The 25,410-nt window shown below is 31.3% G+C and overlaps 1 protein-coding gene across 9 annotated transcripts in view; it reads right to left on the bottom strand.

The window, feature by feature from the left end:
- Positions 1-646: 646 nt before the first annotated feature.
- Positions 647-25,410, bottom strand: part of LOC132741556 (regulator of G-protein signaling 22-like) — a 79,008-nt gene continuing 54,244 nt past the window's right edge. For 4 of the 9 annotated variants that reach the window (XM_060729755.1, XM_060729754.1, XM_060729751.1 and 1 more), the window contains 16 exons: positions 23,846-24,045; positions 23,103-23,336; positions 22,359-22,491; positions 21,985-22,086; positions 19,880-20,074; positions 19,268-19,351; positions 18,731-19,060; positions 17,982-18,209; positions 17,292-17,453; positions 16,943-17,122; positions 15,730-15,891; positions 8,948-8,974; positions 6,942-7,173; positions 4,812-4,899; positions 4,489-4,514; positions 647-3,430 (listed from right to left, as the gene is read on the bottom strand). In XM_060729755.1, coding sequence (XP_060585738.1) covers positions 3,261-3,430; positions 4,489-4,514; positions 4,812-4,899; positions 6,942-7,173; positions 8,948-8,974; positions 15,730-15,891; positions 16,943-17,122; positions 17,292-17,453; positions 17,982-18,209; positions 18,731-19,060; positions 19,268-19,351; positions 19,880-20,074; positions 21,985-22,086; positions 22,359-22,491; positions 23,103-23,336; positions 23,846-24,045 — 2,553 coding nt within the window. In that variant the 3' untranslated portion in view covers positions 647-3,260. The other 5 variants (XM_060729752.1, XM_060729753.1, XM_060729759.1 and 2 more) reach the window with 5 other exon arrangements.

A 25,410-nucleotide genomic window follows, 5' to 3' on the forward strand; every position in this document is an offset into this window, starting at 1 on the left:
TCAGATTGAAGTGTGAACACCAAAAGTTCATATTTCACTCGTGGCTGCGCCACTCGTGAAATATACCTTTTGGTGCTCACTCGGTGAAATATATTTCGATCTTACACTAAACTAAACAAATTTTCTTTTTATTATATGCAAATAAACGTTTTAAAAAGACATTAAATCTAATACTGAATGAAAAGCGCGCCAAATAATTATACAACGTGACGTCATTTACGACACGTCATTAAGTTGGTATCCAGTACTGTGCACGCTGGTATTTCACTGAAACAACGTAAGGGGCTTAAATTTAAAACAGTGAAATTATCAAAGTGGTAATTTCACTGTTTCAAACAGTGAAATTACCAGTTTTCTATCACTGATATATTTCTATAAACCACCGAAAAGCATGTAATAAATGACGGCATATTTAAACCATAGACTTCTGGAACCAAAAGTGATTAGCCTTTGCCACCAGTATAGAGCAAAGCAAGGCTGCACATCCATACAGTTTTGTATTTTGATACTGATATCCGTGAATTTTAAACGGACTGTTCCAAATTCAAAGCTGGACAAATAACTTTCACCTCTTCATGGGGTTGAAGGTTAAATTGCTACTGTTGACCTTACATTAACATATGTCAAGAGACAACAAAGACAAATGACGATTTTTCAAGTCAACTTTATCACTATAAATTAACAATGAAAGATATAATCAAAATAATGTAGTTAACAAATGATCCCTAATTTATACATAAACATGTATCATCCTATCATTTTATTCATAATTCTAACATTTCTCACAAAGCAAAATATCAAATACAGGTATTACAAAAAGCCCATGAAAAATACAATAGTTTTGGTTTTATATTTGAAAGATTTAAATCAATTAATTGTGCAAAGGAAAATCTTTCTTTTTTTCAGTAAAAAACTGGCACCAATTCTAATATAGAACAAAATGTTTAAGTGGATAGGTCTACAATGGGCACATTTTCCATAAATATTTCAAATACAGATAAAAACAAAGGAAATGTATCATTCAGATAGTCTTATAAAGTCTTGCTAGGAAAAATGGCAATGATAAGAGTTTTAAGTTATTTAGTATGAACATTTATATGATGAAAAATAATACTATAATTTTGTTCTAGAGAACATGCTATTATAAGCTATAAAAATGTGTAATTTCAGATCATGTATCTCACACTTGCTAGCAACATCCATATATATTTATTTCGTGGTTTGTTGTTAAGCCTATGATACTATATATTATCAACGTCATTATTTAATGACTTTCCATTATAGACCAATTCACTTAAAAAAAACAACTGAACATTATAATATTGCTTGTCTTCATTATACTATTTCAGAATCTCACAAAATATGACTTCCCAAAAATCCTCAATTTGTTGGAACAGATCAAAGGTATTTTATAAAAATTTAGTCATGTACATAGATATGATATTGTAAATTTGTGTGTAAAATGCCATTACATACTAAATTATTTTGGCATCAAAAATTAAAATAATGAATCTAAAATAATGATAATAATGTACAATTATTTGTTTGACCCATCAATAAATTAGTCAAAATAACTTATACATGTGTTTCATTATTCTAGTGCAGAAAGGTTAATTACAGTATGATTTAACCTAATTAGAATAAATACCAAGATTACAATATAACATAGTTCCTATAACATAATTCCATATCACAGATTGCTTTGACACAAATATGCCATAAAAATAAAAAAACAACATATAATTCACCGTTTACATATATTCATCATGTAATATACAAACATCTAAATATGAAAACTACATTATATGTATAAAATCATTTAAACTGAAATGGAGGTTAAATTAAATTGGACTACAAATAAAAAATGACTTACAAATTAAAAATAAGCTGTATGCAAACATAATAAAAAATAACTTAAATATTCTTACTTATAACGTGGTCATCAATACAGTGCATGGTTCTTATTTGGTAGCCAGACATGTAACAATGGTGACCGAATCTGAGGTCACACAGTGATCAAAGGCAGTTATATTTATACTAAAATGAAATCCTATTTGATAAAAGTAAAGCAGTCCTAAGATTACAATCATTATCTATGAGTAACTACAAAATTTTCATGTTTCACTCACATTGAAGTAGGCATGTATTTTTTTTAAGACAGTGTGATGGTAAGATAAATATCGCAATAGTATAACTAGGTATTAACTGCCCATGGAAAAAAGTATATCCTATCAAAACTGGCTTTATAATGCTATTAATAAGCTGTTCATTCCATAAATTTACACGTATATGTTATATTATAAATCAATATCATAACAGTAAAATAAAAACTAGAATAATAGATTTGGAGGACGGACTAATTTCATTATGTTACATAGTCTTGAAGAAGTTTACATAATAAGTGACACTTTCTTATATGTAAAATACCTTTCATATAATCATAAAACACAGAACTCTGAATAAACGGTACAGAAATTAAGTACTAAGCAAATATGCAAAAATTCATTATCCATATGGTATCAACAAAAATTTCCATGAAATAAAAACCCATAGACAGACTTCTACATTATAATGCTTCAAAAATAAGAATTATAACATATTAAATGGTGTTTATGTAGTATAAGAGGTAAAACTAAATATTTAAAAAAATGATTATTGTATATTTTAAGTTAACTGAGTTGACAAAGTACAAAGAAAATTTATATAAAACTTAAAATCATGAATTAACCTTACACTTTTATACATATCACAATTTTACATATAGAAATCACATTTATAATATTCACTTCATAATTTGTACTTTCTATATTCAAAACGTATTCCAGCTGTATTATCAATTATAACACTGCTTATTTTTAGGTAATAATTTAACTTACAAAATTTCTAAGAAAATAAGTCCCAACAATCCATTAGCATATAATTTGATATAAATTCATTAAAATATTCAACTCCGACACTGTTGCAAAAAGTGTATTATTTAAGCATAGAAAAAATCATAATGCCATTAAATATAGAGCAGAACTGACTTCAAGTTCTGATTAAAAAAAAATCATATCACTTTTTAGTCAACCTATCAACTAAAAAACATACAATTTGGAAGCAAAAGCTTAAACTATAATTATACATTTAAAATATATTGATAATATATCGCTACTATAAATAACTCATAAAATACTGAGAATTGACTCAACTGAAGAACCACAATGTTATAATTATATGATATTCCAAAAAAATTACTTAAGTGTTTTTATCGCTCAAGTCTAAACTTTTGGTTTCACTTTATTATTTGTAGATTTTGGATCTTGTATAGTAACTCTGTGCTGTGATTGGATGCTGTCAGATCTAGACTGGCGGGACATACGTCGTTCTCCGACCATCGGCACATCTATTGATGACTTTCTACTACCATTTCCTGGTCCCTTAGCCTTTCCTGAAATATAATCAATATAATTTTTCTAACATAAATCTACCTGAATATAATTGATATAGTTTTACTAACAAGCTATCGCCAAATATTGAAATATTTTAGCCGCAAAATGGACTAGTCTTAACCTAAATATACTATCAAAATCTAGCTGCAAAATCATTTATCTCACACACAAAATAAATATCAATTAGAACCATATAATGCATTAAGACTATCGATCTTAATAAGGGATAGGGTCAATTACATGTGAATGTAATTAATTACAATCACATCAAGTCAAATAAATTTTAAATATAATTTTTTTTTTGTAATTAATTACAATTATAATCATTTTGTATCTAATTACAATTGTAAACAATTTCTGACCTTGACTTTTTGATATGCTTTGCTTGTATATATAATACTTTGTATATGAAATTTTAAAAATTGAGCACTATATTTTCGATTTTTTTTTCTATGCTTTAGAGGTTTTCTATTGAATTTATTATAAGTCATATTTATGAATTGTATTTTGTTTAAAGTAACTAAAAGGGCCAATGTGGCCGAGTGTTGTAATTTGTTATATATATTTTTCCTATTTACTTACTTACAATTATTTTTTGGTTAAATATACATTAAGGTACATATAAGTCTATTATAATTTGCAAAATAGCCACATACTCTAGAGCTCTATATTCAATACCTTTAGCTTAATTCCATTAGGGCTGAATGCTAATGTCTCTTTACAGGCAACGCAAGAACAAAGTACATATTAAACGTTTCCATTGTTGCATTTTATGTTTATAATTCTCTTTTGTTAAATTTCATATGAATTTAATAACAGACATTTTTGGCTAAATTTTTTTAGTAAAATCCTCTCTAGATATGACCATAAGAATATCAAGATATAAACATGATTAAGCAGCTTTTAAAATTGTTTTTATACACATGCACTTAGCAAATTTTAGCTTTACACCCTTTCAGACCAGTGTTATCACAATAAACCTAACATTGTAAGTTAAATTACAGTATTACATAATCATGCATTTTAATTCAATATAAAATAACAAATGATAACATACCATTTTCTCCATTATCAACAGATCTCCTGAAAATACAAAATCACCAATATTTTGAAATGTTTTAGTGATTTAATGAAATTCATACATATAAACAAATTTTAGGTAATAAATAAGTTTAGTTTTTACAAAATAATTATTCATAGAGTTACTTTAAATTACAAACACAAAGCAGAACCCATGTTAGAAATTTGAATTCAATTTACCATAATTGTCATAAATCAAACCCCATTACCATGGCAACTTATAAATCTTATATATATATCTAATGGCAAGGCTTTACATGCAAAGTGTATTATTTATTGGTTGGAAATAACAGTTCATACTTCCTGTCCGAGTCATCGTCAGCTTTACTTCCCTTCCTCTCATCTGATTGACTCCCAACTGAGGCCGTACCAACACTCTTTACTGAAGCTACAAATATGAATGTTCCACTTTTATTCTTACAGATTTACTGTTTTATTATATATATATGATACAGGAGATAAAACAATAATATCCACTCAATTAAAGCTTCTATTAAGATAAGTGTTTGTGATATCACAGTATTTACCTTGGAGGCAGAGGTATAAGATGTTAAACTTGATAATGTGACAGTAATCAAAGCATCAATAAGTCATACAACTTTATTTATTTGTTGATCAAAACATTCTTCAACACAGCATTCTATTCAGGAGTCAGAATTTTAGCTATAACCATACTGTCAAATAATCTTTATGTTTAAATATCTTATTGCCAAAGTGTGACTGTATAGTTCTTGGATGTTCCTTTAGTGTCATTTATAACTTGACAATGAAGATGTCATTGGTAATAGCACAAACTTTGGATATTGCAAAAAATCTTTAGGATATTAAAGAGCATGAATGGTCTAAACTGTCATCAATGTGTTGAGTGTTAAAAGGCAAATGTTAAGTCATCAGAATTATCACTTGTATCCATAATGATGTAAATGATGACACCCCTTCAGTAAATAATGATTTTTAACAATGTTTCACTTACAAGTTTACCTGTATCATTAAGTAATTAAGTACACACTGATGTATGTTTACCTACATGCATATCAGTAAGTAATGATGTAAATTTTTTCCCTACATGTTTACCTGTATCAGTAAGTAATGATGTAAAAAATGTTTCCCCTAAAAGTTTACCCTGTATCAGTTAGTAATGATGTAAATGATGATTCCCCTAAATGTTTACCTGTATCAGTAAGTAGTGATGTAAACAATGATTCTCCTGTATGTTTACCTGTATCTGTAAGTAGTGATGCAAATGATTTCCTTAATATTTATCTGTATCAGTCAGTAATGACATAAAGGATGATTCCCCTACATGTTTACCTGTATCAGTAAGTAGTGATGTAAACAATGATTCCCATACATGTTTACCTGTATCAGTAAGTAGTGATGTAAACAATGATTCCCATACATGTTTACCTGTATCAGTAAGTAGTGATGTAAACAATGATTCCCCTAAATGTGTACCTGTATCAGTAAGTAATGATGAGAACAATGATGCCTTACATGTTTTCCTGTGTCAGAAAGTAATAAGGTAAACAATGATTCTCCCCATGTTTATCTGTATCAGTAAGTAATAATGTAAACAATGATTTCCCTACATGTTCACCTGTATCAGTAATTAATGATGTAAACAATGATACCCCTACATGATTACCTGTGTCAAAGACTAATAAGGTAAACAATGATTCCCCTACATGTTTACCTGTATCAGTAAGTAATGATGTAAACAATGATACACAGGCTACATGTTTGCCTGTATCAGTAAGTAGTGATGTTAACATTATGATTCCCCTACATGTTTACCTGTATCAGTAAATTATGATGTTAACAATGATTCCCCTATATATTTACCTGTATCAGTAAGTAATGATGTTAACATTATGATTCCCCTACATGTTTACCTGTATCAGTAAATTATGATGTTAACAATGATTCCCCTACATGTTTACCTGTATCAGTAAGTAATGATGTTAACTTTATGATTCCCCTACATGTTTACCTGTATCAGTAAGTAATGATGTGAATGATCATACCCCTACATGTTTACCTGCATCAGTAATGATGTAAACAACAATTCCCCTACTTGTTTACCTGTATCAGTAAGTACATATATGTAATGATGTAAACAATGCTTCCCCTACATGTTTACCTGTATCAGTAAGTAATAATGTAAACAATGTTTCCCCTACTTGTTTACCTGTATCAGTAAGTAATGATGTAAACAATGCTTCCCCTACATGTTTACCTGTATCAGTAAGTAATGATGTAAACAATGTTTCCCCTACTTGTTTACCTGTATCAGTAAGTAATAATGTAAACAATGTTTCCCCTACTTGTTTACCTGTATCAGTAAGTAATGATGTAAACATAATGATTCCCCTACATGTTTACCTGTATCAGTAAGTAATGATGTAAACAATGTTTCCCCTACATGTTTACCTGTATCAGTAAGTAGTGATGTGAAGGATGATTCATCAGTATTATTGATCAGTTCTTCCCTCTCTAAAGCATTCATATAGTTAGAATAAGTCCATGAAATCTTGTCCTTCTCCTCCCCTTCCCCGTCCCCGTCAACACTCTCAGGAGCTCCGAGGGCTTTGAAAGGATCGTGAAACACATCATCTTCCTCACCTAAGGGAGGTAATCCAAGAGCTGCTCTTCTCTCAGCCTCCTAAAGTAACAACCAATAAAATTTCAGTAAACATTTCAACTTAGTTTGACAAACTATAGTCTTCATTACTCTCTCTAATTCCTCAGTATTTTTTAATCAAAGAAGTAAGGTGAAAAAGAAAAATTGCATAAATATGATTCTTTTTTTTTGCAATCTTATAATGTTTCAACTTTGAGAATTCAGTGTTACTCATTTAAAACTGTCAAGCCTATCTGTCATAACATATACAAATTTTATCATCATGTAATCTTAATTAAAACACCCTCGAAACTTCTCAAGAAAATTAAGTTAAATGTTCTATAAAATATAAATACTTTTTCACTGGTTTAATTATGAGGTAGAAGCCATGCATAAAAATGCCATATACTGTGATTAAAGCTTTGTTACTTTAATTATATTTTATATTCAATACTGCATAAGGTGATTATAGAGTATATTCAAAATAAGTACTAAAATTTTTATAATTTTATATATGATTATTCATGTATCTCACACCTACAGAATTGTACAAAATGTAATTCAAAAGAAATTAATCTAAAATAACAATTAACAGCAGTGCTCCAGCCAGGGACCCCATATACTATAATATTGACCAGTCCCTAAAACAGGTTTTTTTAAATACCCGAGTTAAGCTTGGAATTATGTGTACATGCACATATTCTATTGTTTTTCAACAAATATATACACTAATAAAATATACCACCAAAACATCTTGATATCAAATTTAAGTCCATTGGATTCTATCTTGAGCACTGCCAATTGTTATGTACAAAATATAGATCTATAAACTGAATACAAAAATTAAAATGAAAAAAAAGTTTCATCTATAAGTGCCTTCAATAATCATAAATGGGTAAAAAAATGTAATGAAACTTAAATGTCTACATAATTATATAAAATGAATGTCGCCCTGAAACAGTTAAGTTCCAAAATAACAGACCACTCTTTGTGCTCCAAACCTAAAGATACATTCTGTGCTCCAAACCTAACAATATGATGGTGCTCCAAACCTACACATATATCAGTGTACTAGTAAATCAACCCAGGATACTTAAAACAAGTGTGCATGATAGCCTTAAATTGCTCTCCAGAATACATGTTCATAATTATATTGGTTGTCATCTAAAAACCTATATGGGTGTTCTTTTTTCATATTGTTTCCTCCTGTGAAGTTTATGTGCTTAAACTCGATAAAGAACCATATAAGGTACTATTTTTAGTGTATGAATTCACAAAAGGTAATTATGCAAAAGTCTTTTTGTTTTGTTTTCATTAAATGTCGCCTAAAAATACATTAACTTATCTTTCCCTCCAAACGAAAAAATCTATCATCTATGTATGGAGATAATTCATCTTTAAATTTGTTTAATGATGATTTTTTTTATTAAAGGTTTTCCTATCTTAATCCATACAACTGTAGAGTATTAAAGCCTATCCTAAATGCTCACCCAGAACACAATGCACAAAACAAGTGATGGCTTTTCTTGAAGGTTTTCATCCATTCAATATACAGAAAAGACAGGACACAATCCAAAGACACAGCCTTATATAAAAATACTTAAGCAAAACATCCCCCCACTAATAACTTCTACTTTAAATAGAGCAGCTTTACCTTTAATGTTCCAAACACAAATTTTCCCTGTCACAGAAATGTGGCAATTTATTTATTTTACATATTTTTTACATATATAGTATTCTTTCTTTAATATTTGAAGTGAAAATGTGCATTATTGAATAAATATGGTCAACCATGCAAAATCATGCCAGAATTTACCCGAAATTTTAAGTAACGTATTTTCCCCTGTAATGATTATAAGCATCATGTAATGTAAGCTATAAAATATAAAATAACTAAATTTAAAACACTATCAATTAACACAACCATAAAAATGCATTATACATGCAGGGCTAAATAAATTGTATAGCATTTAAAATCTACATTAAATCTTATTTATGAAAAAAAAATTGAATTAAAATACCAAAACACCAAAACAAAATCATGTTCTATTTTATGTTAAGTTAACCCATATGAATTCCAACCAACATTATGAATTCAATGACATCCAAAGTTACTGAAGTTACTCTGGTATCTTGTTTGTTTTATATTTCATTTTTAGTTGTATGAAAGTGTATCTTACAAAAAGCAAACATTTATTAAAATTATAATCTGACTTTTGCCAATATCTTGAAAGGGCGTGGCTTATCTTTACAAACCACCCCCTTTTAGGATCCTTTGATTCAAACATTAATAAGATGTTCATATTTTGGAATAGTCTTGTTTAAATTCAAGTCAAATGGCTACATATACAATTAACTATATAAGTATCATATAAATCAAACTATTAAATAAATTCTTAATCACTCCGTTAAACTAATCAATCAATTTTTATATGATTAAAATAAGTTACATTTTAACTTTGGATGTCATGCAAGATAAAAAAAAACATATGAAAATATGGCATCAAAATGTATGGGTAAATCAGGAGGGGTAATTTAAGAGCTATACCTTAAACTTGGGCTATAAATGAAATAAAACATTACATGAAACACACTTTGTCTTTCAACAATACAAAATTTTAATATTCTTATTTTTCATCTAAAGTTTCAAATAAATAGTGATTAAACACTTTATATTTAATTCTATCTTTGAGGTTATAATTTGAAATAAAAGAAAATTTTCAACGAAAATAAGTGTTTGATAAATTTTTATCAAGGAATTAAATAAAACTAGTTTTATTCATTGAAAAATGTTGAATAATTGAAAAAATATAATTTCAAGCAATAAATAAACAAAGGTGGATGATTATATAATAATTACATAGAATATTAATATATGTATAAAATATATGCAGAAGATAGCATACAAAATGTAAGAGGCAAAGATTTGTTAGAAAATGTGAGCATACTATATATACAGATAGATAAACTAACATAATATTTTCCTGAGATTTTTATCTTTGTATCTTAAACTTGTCTCCTTTATTTGAAAGTTAAGTTAAAAGTTTTTTATTTCCCTAAAACAGACTTCCTATGTGAATAAATAATTTGGACAATAACTGTAGTTATGCTAGAAGAAATTGTCAATACTGGTTTATATATACTGAGTTTATCTAACATCAACAAGTACTTGTTTCTGTTATCACAATATCATAATAATCATAACACTGTATTTTTATACCGCAATAATGATAACTCTGTCAATATCATTACACTGTATTTATCATATTATGATTATCATAACATTGTTATTATCACAACCCTAAGATTATCATTACACTGTAATTATCATAACATTGGAAACATCATAACATTGGAAATATCATTACACTGGAATAATCATTACACTGTAATTATCATAACATTGGAAACATCATAACATCGGATATCATGACACTCGAAATATCATTACATTGGAATTATCATTATACTGTAAGTATCATAACATTGGAAACATCATAACATTGGAAATATCATTACATTGGAATTATCATTATACTGTAAGTATCATAACATTGGAAACATCATTAATTTTGAATTATCATTACACAGAAATTATCACAAAATTGATATTATCATAACATTTGTATAATCTTAATTATGACAGTATCATAATTATCATAACTTTGCTATTATTATAACACAATATTTGAGATATCATAAAAGCACAATTATCATTTCTTCATAATTATGTATCTTTAGTGATGTTTAATAAAAATATTTCAAGTAAGTTTGCTAGATAGCTTACATTTACTAAACTACGATTTTTTTATAAAATACAAGCATTTCTAGGCTAACATCTTTAAATGAAGTATAATAAGGCAAAGCAAAGTGACTATATCATATTTATTGAAAAATTAATAGATAATGATTTGATTTAGAGAAAAATACAAATTATATAGCAAAATGTTTAATACAATTAACAGTGTCAGTAGAACTCCGCGAGTCGGATGTGTCGCCTTGTGAACAATATAGTTTAGGAGAAATGGCCAGGACAAAAATGAAATACGAAAACTAACAAAGGGCAATAACTCAAAAAATAATAAGTGCAGAGCAGCAGTTTCTATGCACTGCACTTCTTATCAATAAGATCTATCATTCTATGAAGTTTCAATGGCCGGGACAAAAATAAAGTATGAAAATATATAAAGGGTGAAAACTCAAAAATAAGAAATGCAGAGTACCGGTCCTTGTACACTGCAATTATTTTTAATGGGATCTATCATCATATGAAGTTTCATGTGTATAGCTTTAATACTGGAGGAGAAATGACCAGGACAAAAATAAAGTATGAAAATTTACAAAGGGCAATAACTCAAAAATTAAGAAGTGCAGAGTACCGGTCCTTGTGCACTGCACTTCGTGTTATTGAAAGAAGCATGCATACCAAGTTTGAAGTCAATCCAACTTAAAGTGACTGAGTTATGCTCCAGACAAGCTTTAGGGGACGCGACAACGACGCCGACACCGACGCCGAGACCGCCGACGACAAAAGTAATCCCTATATGTCACCTTTTCAAGGCGACACAAAAATAGCCATCTTTTTTTATCTCCTTATTTGATATATTTTACAGCTACTTTCAAAGTCACCATTTCTAGACAGATTTTTTTACAAAATATTTTAACAATACATGAAAATTTACTATAATTTCATAAATAACCATATCTTTTTTCTTTTGAAAATATTCTGGTTCTTCAAAATCATATCCATTCCAATAAGTATTAAATAAAGGGTCTGCAACAAATATTTGTTGTTTTCTAATCAATAACTAGAAGCAAAAAGCTGCTATATATGAAGTTTTTTTTTAATGACACTATGAGCAGAGAGTGAATTGAATTTAATACGCTCTATATGAAAGTTAATAAAGTAATGCAAAATAGGTACCTTTTCACGCTGAAAATACATAGCAATATTCTAATACATCTTTCATAATACTTCACTAGAATGAGTAAAATCTACAAGGGTCTTATCCAAAAATTCTATTGTTTAGCAGTCCAGCACCTTCTGACAAAAAATTAGGGCAAATTTTAGGGCAATATTTAAGGGTTTAGGGCTTTAATTAGTAATTCTAGTTCTATAATATAAATTTTCAGGCTTAAATTTAGAATTTTATAACTAAACTATGGCCCCAAAGACCATGATATGGGCTTAAACCTTTGCATAATTATTTGACACAAAAGTAACAAATTATGGGCTCTCCTTTAGTTATAGCAAAGGTGTCTACCAGTGTTCAAAAGTCGTCAGTGAATAAATGCATTCACTAATCAACTGCCTTTAAACCAATGTTAAGAGCTAAAAAACTGCATTAAAACATAATTAGAATGAAAACATTTTCAAAGTTATAAGTATGTTTATAACAAAAGATATAAGAATAGGAATTTAAGTGAAAAAATAGGGCATTTTTAGGAATTCCCTTTTAATTTTTAACTTTTTTAGAAATTTTAGCCAAACTGAAAAAAAATAGGATTTTTAAGGAATTTTAGGGATGCTGGACAGCCTGGTGTTATGAAAATATTATGTTTTTGTATTGATAAATGAATGCAACAATTTTACAAGGTTTGCTCTAACCTTCAGCTTGCTGAATGTGTGAAATGGATCTGTCCTGCTTTTGAATTGGAACAGTCCATTCAATGTTTAAGGGATTTCAATGTCAAACAAGATATGTTTGTAAAACATGTATGCCCTTATCGGCAGCCAATTAGTCATATGATCAGGTTATTATGCATGACTTCTGACCCAGTGAACAAACAATTAATAAGGGTTATGTAGTCTCTACAGGTCATAACTAGTCACAAGGTAATAAGTATTGTGACCCCATAGGTTGTGTGCAGCAATTTAAGTTATAACAAATCTTACAAATAATATATGCATAAATTTTATGAATCATGTAGGCCTCATTAGACCTTCAAATGTGTATACCAAAAGCATTTATAGTTTAATATAAAAATATCAACCAAAGCAACTTGAGTTGTTAAGTTATTGGTCACAAACCATCATTAAGTACAAGGTCAATATGACATTGACCCCTTGACTACAAAATTAATAGGGGTCATCTACTGGTCATGACCAATCATCATACCAAGTTTGAAGTTCCTAGGCCTAAGCATTCTTAAGTTATTGATTGGAAACTGTTTTCACCTACAAGGTCAACATGACCTTGACCTTTGACCCTTGATCCCAAAATCAATAGGGGTCATCTGCTGGTCATGTCCAATCATCATACCAAGTTTGAAGTTTCTAGGCATAAGCGTTCTTAAGTTATTGATTGGAAACTGTTTTCACCTACAAGGTCAAAGTGACCCTGACATTTGACCCCTAAGTCAATAGGGGTCATCTGCTGGTCATGACCAATCATCATACAAAGTTTGAAGTTCCTAGGCCTAAGCGTTCTTTAGTTATTGATTGGAAACCGTTTTTACCTACAAGGTCAATGTGACCTTGACCTTTGACCCCTTGACCCCAAAATCAATAGGGGTCATCTGCTGGTCATGTCCAATCACCATACCAAGTTTGAAGTTCCTAGGCCTAAGCATCCTTAAGTTATTGATCGTAAACCGTTTTTACCTACAAGGTCAATGTGACCTTGACTTTTGACCCCTTGACCCCAAAATCAATAGGGGTCATCTGCTGGTCATGAACAATCACCATACCAAGTTTGAAGTTCCTAGGCATAAGCGTTCTTTAGTTATTGATCGGAAACCATTTTTACCTACAAGGTCAATGTGACCTTGACCTTTGACCCCTTGACCCCAAAATCAATAGGGGTCATCTGCTGGACATGACCAATCACCATACCAAGTTTGAAGTTCCTAGGCATAAGCGTTCTTTAGTTATTGATCGGAAACCATTTTTACCTACAAGGTCAATGTGACCTTGACCTTTGACCCCTTGACCCCAAAATCAATAGGGGTCATCTGCTGGTCATGACCAATCATCATACCAAGTTTGAAGTTCCTAGGCCTAAGCGTTCTTTAGTTATTGATCGGAAACTGTTTTTACCTACAAGGTCAATGTGACCTTGACCTTTGACCCCAAAATCAATAGGGGTCATCTGCTGGTCATGACCAATCACCATACCAAGTTTGAAGTTCCTAGGCCTAAGCATTCTTTAGTTATTGATCGGAAACCGTTTTTACCTACAAGGTCAATGTGACCTTGACCTTTGACCCCTTGACCCCAAAATCAATAGGGGTCATCTGCTGGTCATGACCAATCACCATACCAAGTTTGAAGTTCCTAGGCCTAAGCGTTCTTTAGATATCACTCGGAAACCATTTGGTCTACGGACCGACGGACCGACAAGTGCAAAGCAATATACCCCCTCTTCTTTGAAGTGGGGGCATAATAATAAAATTGAACTAGCAACAGTATAGAGCCTGGTCAGACTGCATGTATGTGAAAACTGGCCTGGCTTTATACTAGCAGCAAAGGTTAATCAACTTTCAATTGCGGCAGGGTAAGAGTTAGACAGGAAGTCGAAGACATAAGAGCCGCGTTTCAACAAAACCAATGTAGTGTGTTTGCGACCAGCATGGATCCAGACCAGCCTGCGCACTCGCGCAGTCTGATCAGGATCCATACTGTTCGCTTACCAACTCTATTACAAGTAGAGAAACTGATAGCGAACAGCATGGATCCTGATCAGTCTGCGCGGATGTTGGTTTTGTCGTGACACGGCTCATAAGTTAAATGTGATGGGAGGGAAACATAAACATGTACATGTATATACAATATCAGGATATTTCAGCAGTCTACCCTCACAATATTATAACAAGACTTTTATAAATTTACACAAGACAGGGATGTGACAAAACCAAATATGACCTTACAAATTTTTTATAAACTGTGATATTAAAATTCAGTTACAGACATATAATAACAGACAATATACAATATTGAAATACATTTCAATGCTTACACTTTGACGACTAGTCTGGGCAGCAATCTTTAAGGTAACACAGAATACATTGTTCATTAAAATAATTGTTTACTGAAATACAGAACTTTAACCTAATTTATGGACAAATTTAGGATTACGAAATTCTACCAACCTCTAAAAGGTAAAAAACAGACTTATATCTATGTCTCTAATATTCCATTCCAGAAATTAGATTACCTCATCCTTAGTTTATTTGCTTGATGGATTTTAAGTCAAACCAACACAGTATAGGTCATATGAACACTTTCCAGCTTCACTGGTTGAGGAAGACCTCAAGTGTTCCTTTGTGCATTATTTCAGGCAGAAACAAGCACCTGAGTAGAAACAAATGTCTTCTGTAAGCTAACTGGACTTCTTCCTCACATGAATGTATCCTAACGGAATTTGAATCATAGTGGTGAGGGGCAAGTAATTTGAAATCAGTGACCTTAATCACTTATCCAATGAGGCCCCTAGATTGTCCATAGTAATCACTCAAGAAATTATGCAACAAATTCATTTGTTTTATCAACCATTCAATGATAAGATCTAACAGTACACTAGTTGTACTAAATTCGTACACTTTAATTTCTAAGGCCACTTTTTAAGTTTGAGAATTTAAAATAATTCAAGCACCCACCTTTGCCTGTTTTTCTTCTAATTCCTGCTGACGTTTTCGTTCCTTAGCTCTGGCATGTCGGCGTCGTCTCTCAATTGTTGGTAGAACTTTCTCTTCCGCTAGATTCAGACGGAAATCACAGAACTCTCTCCAGTGTGGGAATAGCACCCTAAACACTACCAACTAAAAATAAAATACTTATATGTAACTTTTATATCTGCTCAAGTATAATTTAAATACATGTATACATGTCAGCCTCAGTCAAAGAAACATTTTTTCAATGTAGTATAAATTTGTTTAATTGAATGGAAAAAACATATGCAAAACAGATTGTTTATCCTTTGTTTATTCATGGATGTAAACAACATAAAAAGTAAAATTGCAAGGAAAACATGTTCATTCTATAAATTTAAATCTTTATAAATCCTGTAATTTTCACTTTATTTTTTTTTCAAGTTAAATATTCATTTTAGATATTTAGGTTGGTAATGGTTTAGACTTAAGATACAAAAATTTAACCCTTAACCTGCAGGAACCAAAGGTGATCAGCCTTTGACACCAGTATAAAGCCAGGCCAGCCTGTACATCCGTGCAGTCTGACCCGAGGCTCTATACTGTTAGCATATTAACTTTTGTATTTTGATATTGAAATCCCTTGAACATCAATCCAGTGCTGAAATTCTTAAATCACTCCACTGGCTTCCAATTCGAGCAAGAATCATGTACAAAGTTATTGTGACTGTGTTTCGTGTTGCAAATGGCACCGCTCCATTGTATCTTCGTAAATTATTCACTAAATGCCAGAGTCAGTACAGGAAAAGACTGAGATCCTCATCATCTAGCCACATTCGGTTTGATATACCATCAACAAATTCAAAACTTGCTGACAGATCCTTGGCCATTGTGGGACCTAAATGGTGGAATTCATTGCCAAACTATCTGACGGACATTACCAATGAAAATCAGTTTAAGGCCAAACTTAAAACATACTTGTTTGGACTGTTTTTCAACTAGAGTTGTAGATTGGCTGTGCCATCGAGACTGGGTTTGGGAGTGTCTTGATCAAGCATATGTGTATATAGTCTTAATAATGTACAGCGCAATCGAATATTTAATACATTTTTGCGCTATATAAATGTCTTGTATTTGTATTTGAACATTGAATACTGTTTCAAATTCAAAGCTGGACAGATCTATCATAGGAATATAGCAGGTAACAGGTTAAAATACCGACCTGAGCTTCTCTGAAGAGATAAGGACATTTCTCGTATTTGCGGTCAACAATTCTCTCCCCCATCTCTGGTGGTATATCAATCTGTAAACTAGGTGGTATCTGTGACTCGATGAAACAGTTTATGATGGTGTTGATCTTCTGTGTTATCATAGTGTCCTCACAGTGAGAGTGGTACATCTCCTGTTATACAAACATGTTTTAAACATATAGAACATTTAGAATAATTTAGCTGATTACATGTACAAGATAAATAGTTTACTACTGAATTTAACAATAATTTGAATTAGATGATTATGAAGAGCCTGCTAGTCTCATGATTCTATTTCTGGATCATAAAGTCATTTGTTACCTTAAACTTTTGGACCTCCAGCCAGAAGAGTACATCATTTTCCAGGCTATCTCCCTTGATAGAGACAAATCTCCTGAACTGTACTGAGGTGACAGGATTCAACAATGCTTTACGGAAGACAATTATTTCATTGGCAGACGACATCCATTTGCTATCTAAAAGCTGAAAATAAAATAAGACACAATTATGTAAGGATTTATAAGAAAATATTTTAAAGAGAACTTACACATATACAAGACAATAACACCTTATTTCATAAGAGATATTGAGATGAATCCCAATAAATGGCAGTGACTCATGCTTAATTTCAGTTAACCCAGGTTTGATTCCCGGATGGTGCAGGTGACTTTCATTGTTATTGATCATGAAATCTTTTCTATGGTCATTCACACTGTACCTTTGCTCTGACATGTAAAGAAGTTATTAGTTCCTTGCAAAAGTGAAGGCAACTAGTACTAGTAAACAGGTTGACAGCTTACCAAAGAACAATGTGGTGGCTGAACTGTTTCCTGTAAATTCTTGTTGTGACCAGGAGGGTTAACTACTGACATCAATCAACCATTAATTTCAGTAATAACCAAGACGGTGGAATCTCTTTTATTACAACAGTTTGCCTTCGAAATTAAAAACAGTTTACCTCTGCAAAGGGTGTTTTCCTTGAAGAAGAACTTGCCCTATCATTATAATTACCTTAAGCATATTCAGAGATTTTCTCTTCTTTTGCACCATGACATCATCAACGACATCATCCATACTCTGACGAGGTCTCTGTCTGACTGCAAAATCTGGGGTTACAAGAAACAATGGAAGCCACTTCTTTTCCAGTCTTTCTCTCACATACTTCTGTGCTTCCAGGATCATTGGATTTGGTGGTCGGTCTTCAAGAAGTTTACCCCAGCCACCTCCTGCTTCAGCGACCTTTTCACAATACATAAATAATACGTTAGAAATAACTTTAGAATACTTTATTGGCATTTTAATTGTTAATAACAAACTTTATCAAAAAGGGGAAAGCACAACACTTAAAAACATAGTAAAATTATGTATACTGGTATATATAAGATGAAAAAGAAAGACTAGATAATGAAACAAGGGCAGTGACAATGTTTTGATGACTGGTTTCGTTCACTTTTTTCAAAGTCAGATCTATGATTTTCATTAATTTCTGCATTTGCGTTTTAATTCATGTACATGTAGTTTAGTTTAACTACAATAATTGACAGCAACCATGTTATACATGTATAAGCACCAAAATATAGGCTATATCATAAATTGTGAATGCTGGAATAATTTCATTAACTTTGGCATCTAAACACTGTTCAATTTCTCAGCTCTTCAAGTTTTCATAGTTATGACACTTATTGAAACTTGCTGCTTGTGCAAGATATGACACTATAAATAATACATGTAATAACAAGATAAATGAGCTGATATCTGACCTTATCTTGACCTTCCTTGCCAGCAGGACTGTTAGCACCAAAGAAATATTTCTTGTTCAAATATTTCATTTTAATTTCTCTGGCTTTAGCATCTCTCTTTTTCTCATCAGTATGTGTAATTCTACGGAAAGCTTCTATATCCATCCAGCACATTATGTCCATGCTAGCATAATTCTCCGCCAGGAAGTTACGGAAATGTTCTAGTTCTATGCGGTTATGCACTAGCTTCTCCAAGGTGTAATCTTTAAATTCTTCCGGAATGTTTTCAATCAGAGCCTCGTCATATACAGGGTCTTCATAGCCTTCCATTACATCAGGGGTACTAACTCTCTGTATTATAAATACAACTGTTTGTCAGAGTAACCTACCTTTAGTTTTGAAAAATATAAATACAACTTGGTCGATAAATTTTATTTCTTTATTTTACAACTTTCAAGGAATATACATTGTAATTTATGAAATTTTTCATAAAAATGACTTTATCTAAGAAATGCATTTGAAAACATTGTTATAAAAACATCAGTACAAGATGGTTACCTCTTTAATTAGACCACTTTTCTGTAAGTTGAGGACATATTTTGATTTTGTCTCCAGATGTCTCTTCACTTCTATAAGCTCAACCTAAAAACAAATAATCATTTAAAATTGTTTTTCATTACTTGTTGCTGTTGCTTTGTTTTTGTTTCTATTTTTTACTGGAAAGCATACCAAACTGGCAAGATAAAACCATGTTAGAAAAGTTATAACCAGAATTGTGTTGATTTTTACATCAACTACCTCTGTTTTAAATGTCCACATTTTTTTTATTATTCTGCAGGTTGTTTATATTGATTATTATTCTTCATTATTGATGTATGAATGAATGATCTATTTTTGTCTTATCATTGTAAAAACATCAAATACAATAAACATTTCCGACAGTTATCTTATACACTTTGTCTTTACAACTTTCATTTTCTCTTTGAAAAATTACAAGACATCCATATTTGAAAGGAGATGAAGTGCATAAACATTCTCAGGACATTTTATAAGATTAATCAAATTCTTAGAGTGTGAAAACTTGAGCATTTCCTTAGTTTATGTACTTGTATATGTATATATGTACTTGTACATGTACTTGTATAATTATGTACTTGTATATGTACAAACCTTGTTGTATGTTTTCTGGTCTGTTTCCCACATTTCCTGCCACGCCTCATATATGACAGTGAGAGAATGTTCCTCCGCCTCATCAAATAGTTCCTCAAATGGAGGAATCAGATGACTGCGTATCTCTTGTTCTACCCCATGTCCTACACCTATATGATGTCTAGCACCAACAACAATGTATTTTGAAAAAATTGACTGAAAAAAACAACAAACAAGAACTGTCGGAGGACAGTAACGCTCGACTATTCGAAAATTTGTCACAAGGGTGTTTCATTGAGTATAATAATGCTTACCTATATGAATACATAAAATTGTCCAAAAAGGTACAAACTCTTCAAGTTTCAATACATTCCCTTCAGTAGTTATGGAGATACAAGCTTACATGCAAAAACTTAACCAAGAATTCATGAGTCGAAAAAGGGGCATAATTATGCAAAAAAGCAAATCAGAGTAATGGGACTTGTACCAATCATCTTAGATAATCACAGAGACCAAGTGTGTGAAGTTTCAATCCATTCCCTCTAATAGTAATGGAGATACCAGCTTACACGCAAAAACTTAACCAAGAATTTCTAAGTCGAAAAAGGGGCATAATTATGTTAAAAAGCAAATTAGAGTTATGGGTCTTGTGCCAATCATCTTAGATAATCACAGAGAACAAGTGTGTGAAGTTTCATTCAATTCCCTTCAGTAGTTATGGAGATACCAGCTTACATGCAAAAACTTAACCAAGAATTTCTAAGTCGAAAAAGGGGCATAATTATGTAAAAAAGCAAATCAGAGTTATGGGACTTGTGCCAATCATCTTAGATAATCACAGAGAACAAGTGTGTGAAGTTTCAATCCATTCCCTTCAGTAGTTATGGAGATACCAGCTTACACGCAAAAACTTAACCAAGAATTTCTAAGTCGAAAAAGGGGCACAATTATGTAAAAAAGCAAATCAGAGTTATGGGACTTGTGCTAATCATCTTAGATAATCACAGAGAACAAGTGTGTGAAGTTTCAATCCATTCCCTTCAGTAGTTAAGGAGATACCAGCTTACATACAAAAACTTAACCAAGAATTTCTAAGTTGAAAAAGGGGCATAATTATGAAAAAAAGCAAATCAGAGTTATGGGACTTGTGCCAATCATCTTAGATAATCACAGAGAACAAGTGTGTGAAGTTTCAATCCATTCCCTTCAGTAGTTAAGGAGATACCAGCTTACATACAAAAACTTAACCAAGAATTTCTAAGTCGAAAAAGGGGCATAATTATGAAAAAAAGCAAATCAGAGTTATGGGACTTGTGCCAATCATCTTAGATAATCACAGAGAACAAGTGTGTGAAGTTTCAATCCATTCCCTTCAGTAGTTATGGAGATACCAGCTTACACGCAAAAACTTAACCAAGAATTTCTAAGTCGAAAAAGGGGCACAATTATGTAAAAAAGCAAATCAGAGTTATGGGACTTGTGCCAATCATCTTAGATAATCACAGAGAACAAGTGTGTGAAGTTTCAATCCATTCCCTTCAGTAGTTATAGAGATACCAGCTTACATACAAAAACTTAACCACAGGGACGCCGACGCCGACGCCGACAAATGGGTGACTGCATTAGCTCGATTATTCTGCGAATAGTCGAGCTAAAAAAAAATATAAGGAACCGGATGAGAGAGAGGAGAACAACATGGTCAAACATAACGTTTATTAAAACTACTGGTTTCTAGAAATTCTAAAAGCTGAAAAAAGCTAATTTAAACAGAACACCAATTTTGTAAACATATGTATGTTTCTAAAATTTATATTACAATTAGATAAAGATATTTATTTGGTTTTTAATAAAGGAACTGTTAAATCCTCCATTTACTAATTTTTGAGTTTGTAAACTTTTGAGCATTTAAAAAATAATTGACACACTTGCAAGGTATATTTGACAACTCTTTTTTTTTATAAATTTGGAGTTCTAGCCTAGATATAACAAGTATGGGTTATAGGCTTATAATTGTGAATTCCCATCGACCTTAATTTTCTCATTAGTAAAAAAAGTCTATGTGGCAAATAATGTATTTCATAATTTTCAACTATCAATATGTAATAACAGAATTATGGTATGTTTACCTTGGCTTTTTTATGTACAACATACGGGTCCATGTTCTTCCCATAGAATAACATATGATATGCCTGAACATCCCTCCAAAAGGTTAAATTGTTTATCCACATCTGTTATAATAAAATTACAGTTGTTATCTTTATTGTTATAAAATACAATTAAAGCAAAGCTATTATTTTGTGGTTAAAGAATCTTGATAATGGTAAATTATATTTTAGATGTAATACAATATTCTATGTGTAAAAATTCTTATGAAACAAAAGCAAGAAAAAATTTACAAATATATACATTGTGTATGTCGTAAGACAGTCAAAATGTTTACTATAATAATATTGTAGAGTTGAGTATTTTCTTTATTAAATATAAATTATATATCACATACTTTACTGCCACTTCTGTCGACATATTTTTTAAAGAAGCTGCCCGAGTCATTCTCATGATGTAGAGCTTGAAGTAAATGCTCCAGTCTGCTACCTCCCAGAAAATCTGACACTTCTGATGACAGGTCCTCTGATCTATATACATATGTATATGCTTAGTTTAACAGATAGATAGTTACTCCTTATTTTGCTGGAAACATTAAGTTATTATCTCCCCCTACAGTATAAAGCCAGGCCAGCCTGGACATCCATGCAGTCTATCCAGGCTCTATATTGATGATTTGAGTAACTTTAAATTTTCCTCCTTATAGCCCTAAAACTGCAAATTAACAGTTCCAAAAATGTTCATTTTAGACATTTAAGGATTATATTATGTTGTTGTTTTTTTCCAGGTATTTAACCGGAGCTCTTTTTTTAGTATAAAGACTAAATTTTCACAAAAGTTGTTAACCACTGGTTCAATGTCTGACTAGTCTTTGCGGATATATCAATATTTCATGCAACAAAATAATTGATTTAGATTATTATACTTTCAATATACTGCTTTAAGATGATTCAAGAAAAACTTTAAGAAGGACACCAATATACATGTACAAATGTCTCACAATGTCCAATATACAACAATGAAATAGCCAAATGTTTTACAAAACCATTTCTGATTTTATTTTATAAAATGCATAATTGTAGGGTGGTCCTGACTTTCCACAACTTAATCATTATCTGTGATATATAATGTATACACTTACCTGACTGAACGTATACTTGAAGCAGCCGAGGATGGCCTAGATCTTGGAGTATCAGACATCTTGGATGGTGTTTTCGTTAAACTATGAGTTGGTGTTTTTATACGTACACGCCCGGTGGCTGATTCTACAGATATTCTAGAAGATGTTGAGTTAGCAGTAGATGGGCGTGTACCAAGTCTAACAGCAGACTTGGGTCTTGATGACAATGACACAAGTGATGTTCTTCTTGGTATCCTGAAATACAGGGAAACTTGTTAAATCATCAGCCTACTATAAAATTATGTACATGTAATGGCTGCTATTGTTATTTTCATGTGTTGCTTAAATCGCGCATGTATTTTGTAGAAAGGGGCTGATATGTACTTGATGTTTACTTACTCTCTTCCTTAAAAGTATGATTGTCAACTTTATGATCAAATGATATCAATTCTTAACTTTGAATTACCCTCATACCTAAAGCTAAAAAAGTGGAAGAGTTGACTAAAATATTAAGTGGTCTACCTCTCCAAAACTATTAGGTAACAAACATGAATCCTCATGATATGACACCAGTTCTAGATAGTTCCGGAAGGCAGACTCAAGAATAGTTCAAATATCCTGGTCAACTAGCTTAATGTAGGATGCCAGAACCATCCAGCCTGCTAAGCTTGAATGCATGATGTATGTACAGTGGAGAATATTGGGGTTCTTATTTCTCCAATTAAAATAAGAAAACTTTTTTTGTATTTGTTGCCAAGACTTACTTAGCTGATGCAGGTCTTCTCAACCTTGGTGTAGAGGTGCGAGCCACATTGAGGCGTGGAGAGATCAGCTGTGTGTGAACCATCTGTTCTTTCTGCCAGTTGGCTATAAACTTCATGGTTGGTTCTGCATATGTTCTTCTTAAACCTACAGGTGGAGAGGTATCAAGTGTCTCTGGGGGCTCGAAATAAATAGGCTGAATCTGTAATAACAATGGTCATCAAATGGTTTATATGACTACTTGTGATTTATAGCACTGATTTAGTTTAAATGTATTTTATTCATAAATATACACAGTACATGATATACATCCATTCAATATATACAATGTTGAAATGGATTAAAACCAAAATTACGAAATCTTATAAAGTTCTTGCATTGATTTGACACATGACACACCTAATCCATATTTTGTCATGCAAAACCGTATGACACCAAATTCCAACAGTTTTCCTGCCATATACATGTTTTAGCTAAATGAATTTGTAGACAGCAATGTTCTTATTAAGAATTCTATATATGGCATCATTAAACCAAATTATGACAGTCATATCAGGTAAATTCTGTGTAGGTAAAAATTAGTCGTATAATATGAAGTGTTAACTTTTATATAAATAACTTTTATCAGCAATGAAAAATAAGTGATACTAAATCACCATCCAGTATCAATACCCAGCTTTACCTACGGGTATTGACTAGTTTTTATCAAGGTAAACCATAGCAATCTTTGTTACCTTTGGTCTTGCCAGTCAAAATATATAAAGACATATATTATATATTTAAAGACTTAAATAAAAAACTTTCCTGTTTTCATTTAAGAACTTCAACAACAACAAAGTGCCTAAATAATGACCAAAATGAAAGAAAGAAAATGTATTCAAAAGAAAAATCTTTAAGTTTAATGTCCCAAGCTTTGATGGGAAAAGAGAAGTTCACGAAGTCTTTGCCAATTTTCCAATCTAATTAAATTTTATATCAGTATCAAACAGAAGGCATGTGAAATCCTTTAATGCAGTGTAATAAAATTTTGTAGCCTCCAATTTTAGCCATTTTGTTTGTACAATCTATCATAAATACCCAGCTTTAAGTTTCATAGAAAATGGAAATTTTTATCACATTTCAAAGGTTACTTTATGGATTTAAGTACAATCAAAAGGATGAAATATACAATACTAAACATTACCATGCCTTTTATGCCTAACTTCAGGTTTTCAAATTTAACTAAAAACTTGACTAAAATATTTTCAAATGTAACCAATTTACTAAACTAAATATGGTGAATTTCATTTACCAGTTTTCAAAGTTTTCTACAAATCGACATGAATATCTTTTAAATCATACATCTAGTTAAAATAGAGAATATTTATATATTACTCAGAATGCAACAAAAATATCTCACTATTATATAACAAAAACACTATACAAGAATATTTCCAAATATTACTAACAGGGTGTGACGTCACACTGAAAACTTGACTTTATCCGAGAGCTATGTTGAATCATGAACACGTGAAATACTGACCAATGATTACTGACGATTTATGCTCATATAAACACAACATCAGTC

Source organism: Ruditapes philippinarum, unplaced genomic scaffold, assembly GCF_026571515.1.
Source record: "Ruditapes philippinarum isolate M1 unplaced genomic scaffold, ASM2657151v2 ctg3797_1_1_1_1, whole genome shotgun sequence".
In the NCBI taxonomy this organism is placed as follows: Eukaryota; Metazoa; Mollusca; class Bivalvia; order Venerida; family Veneridae; genus Ruditapes; species Ruditapes philippinarum.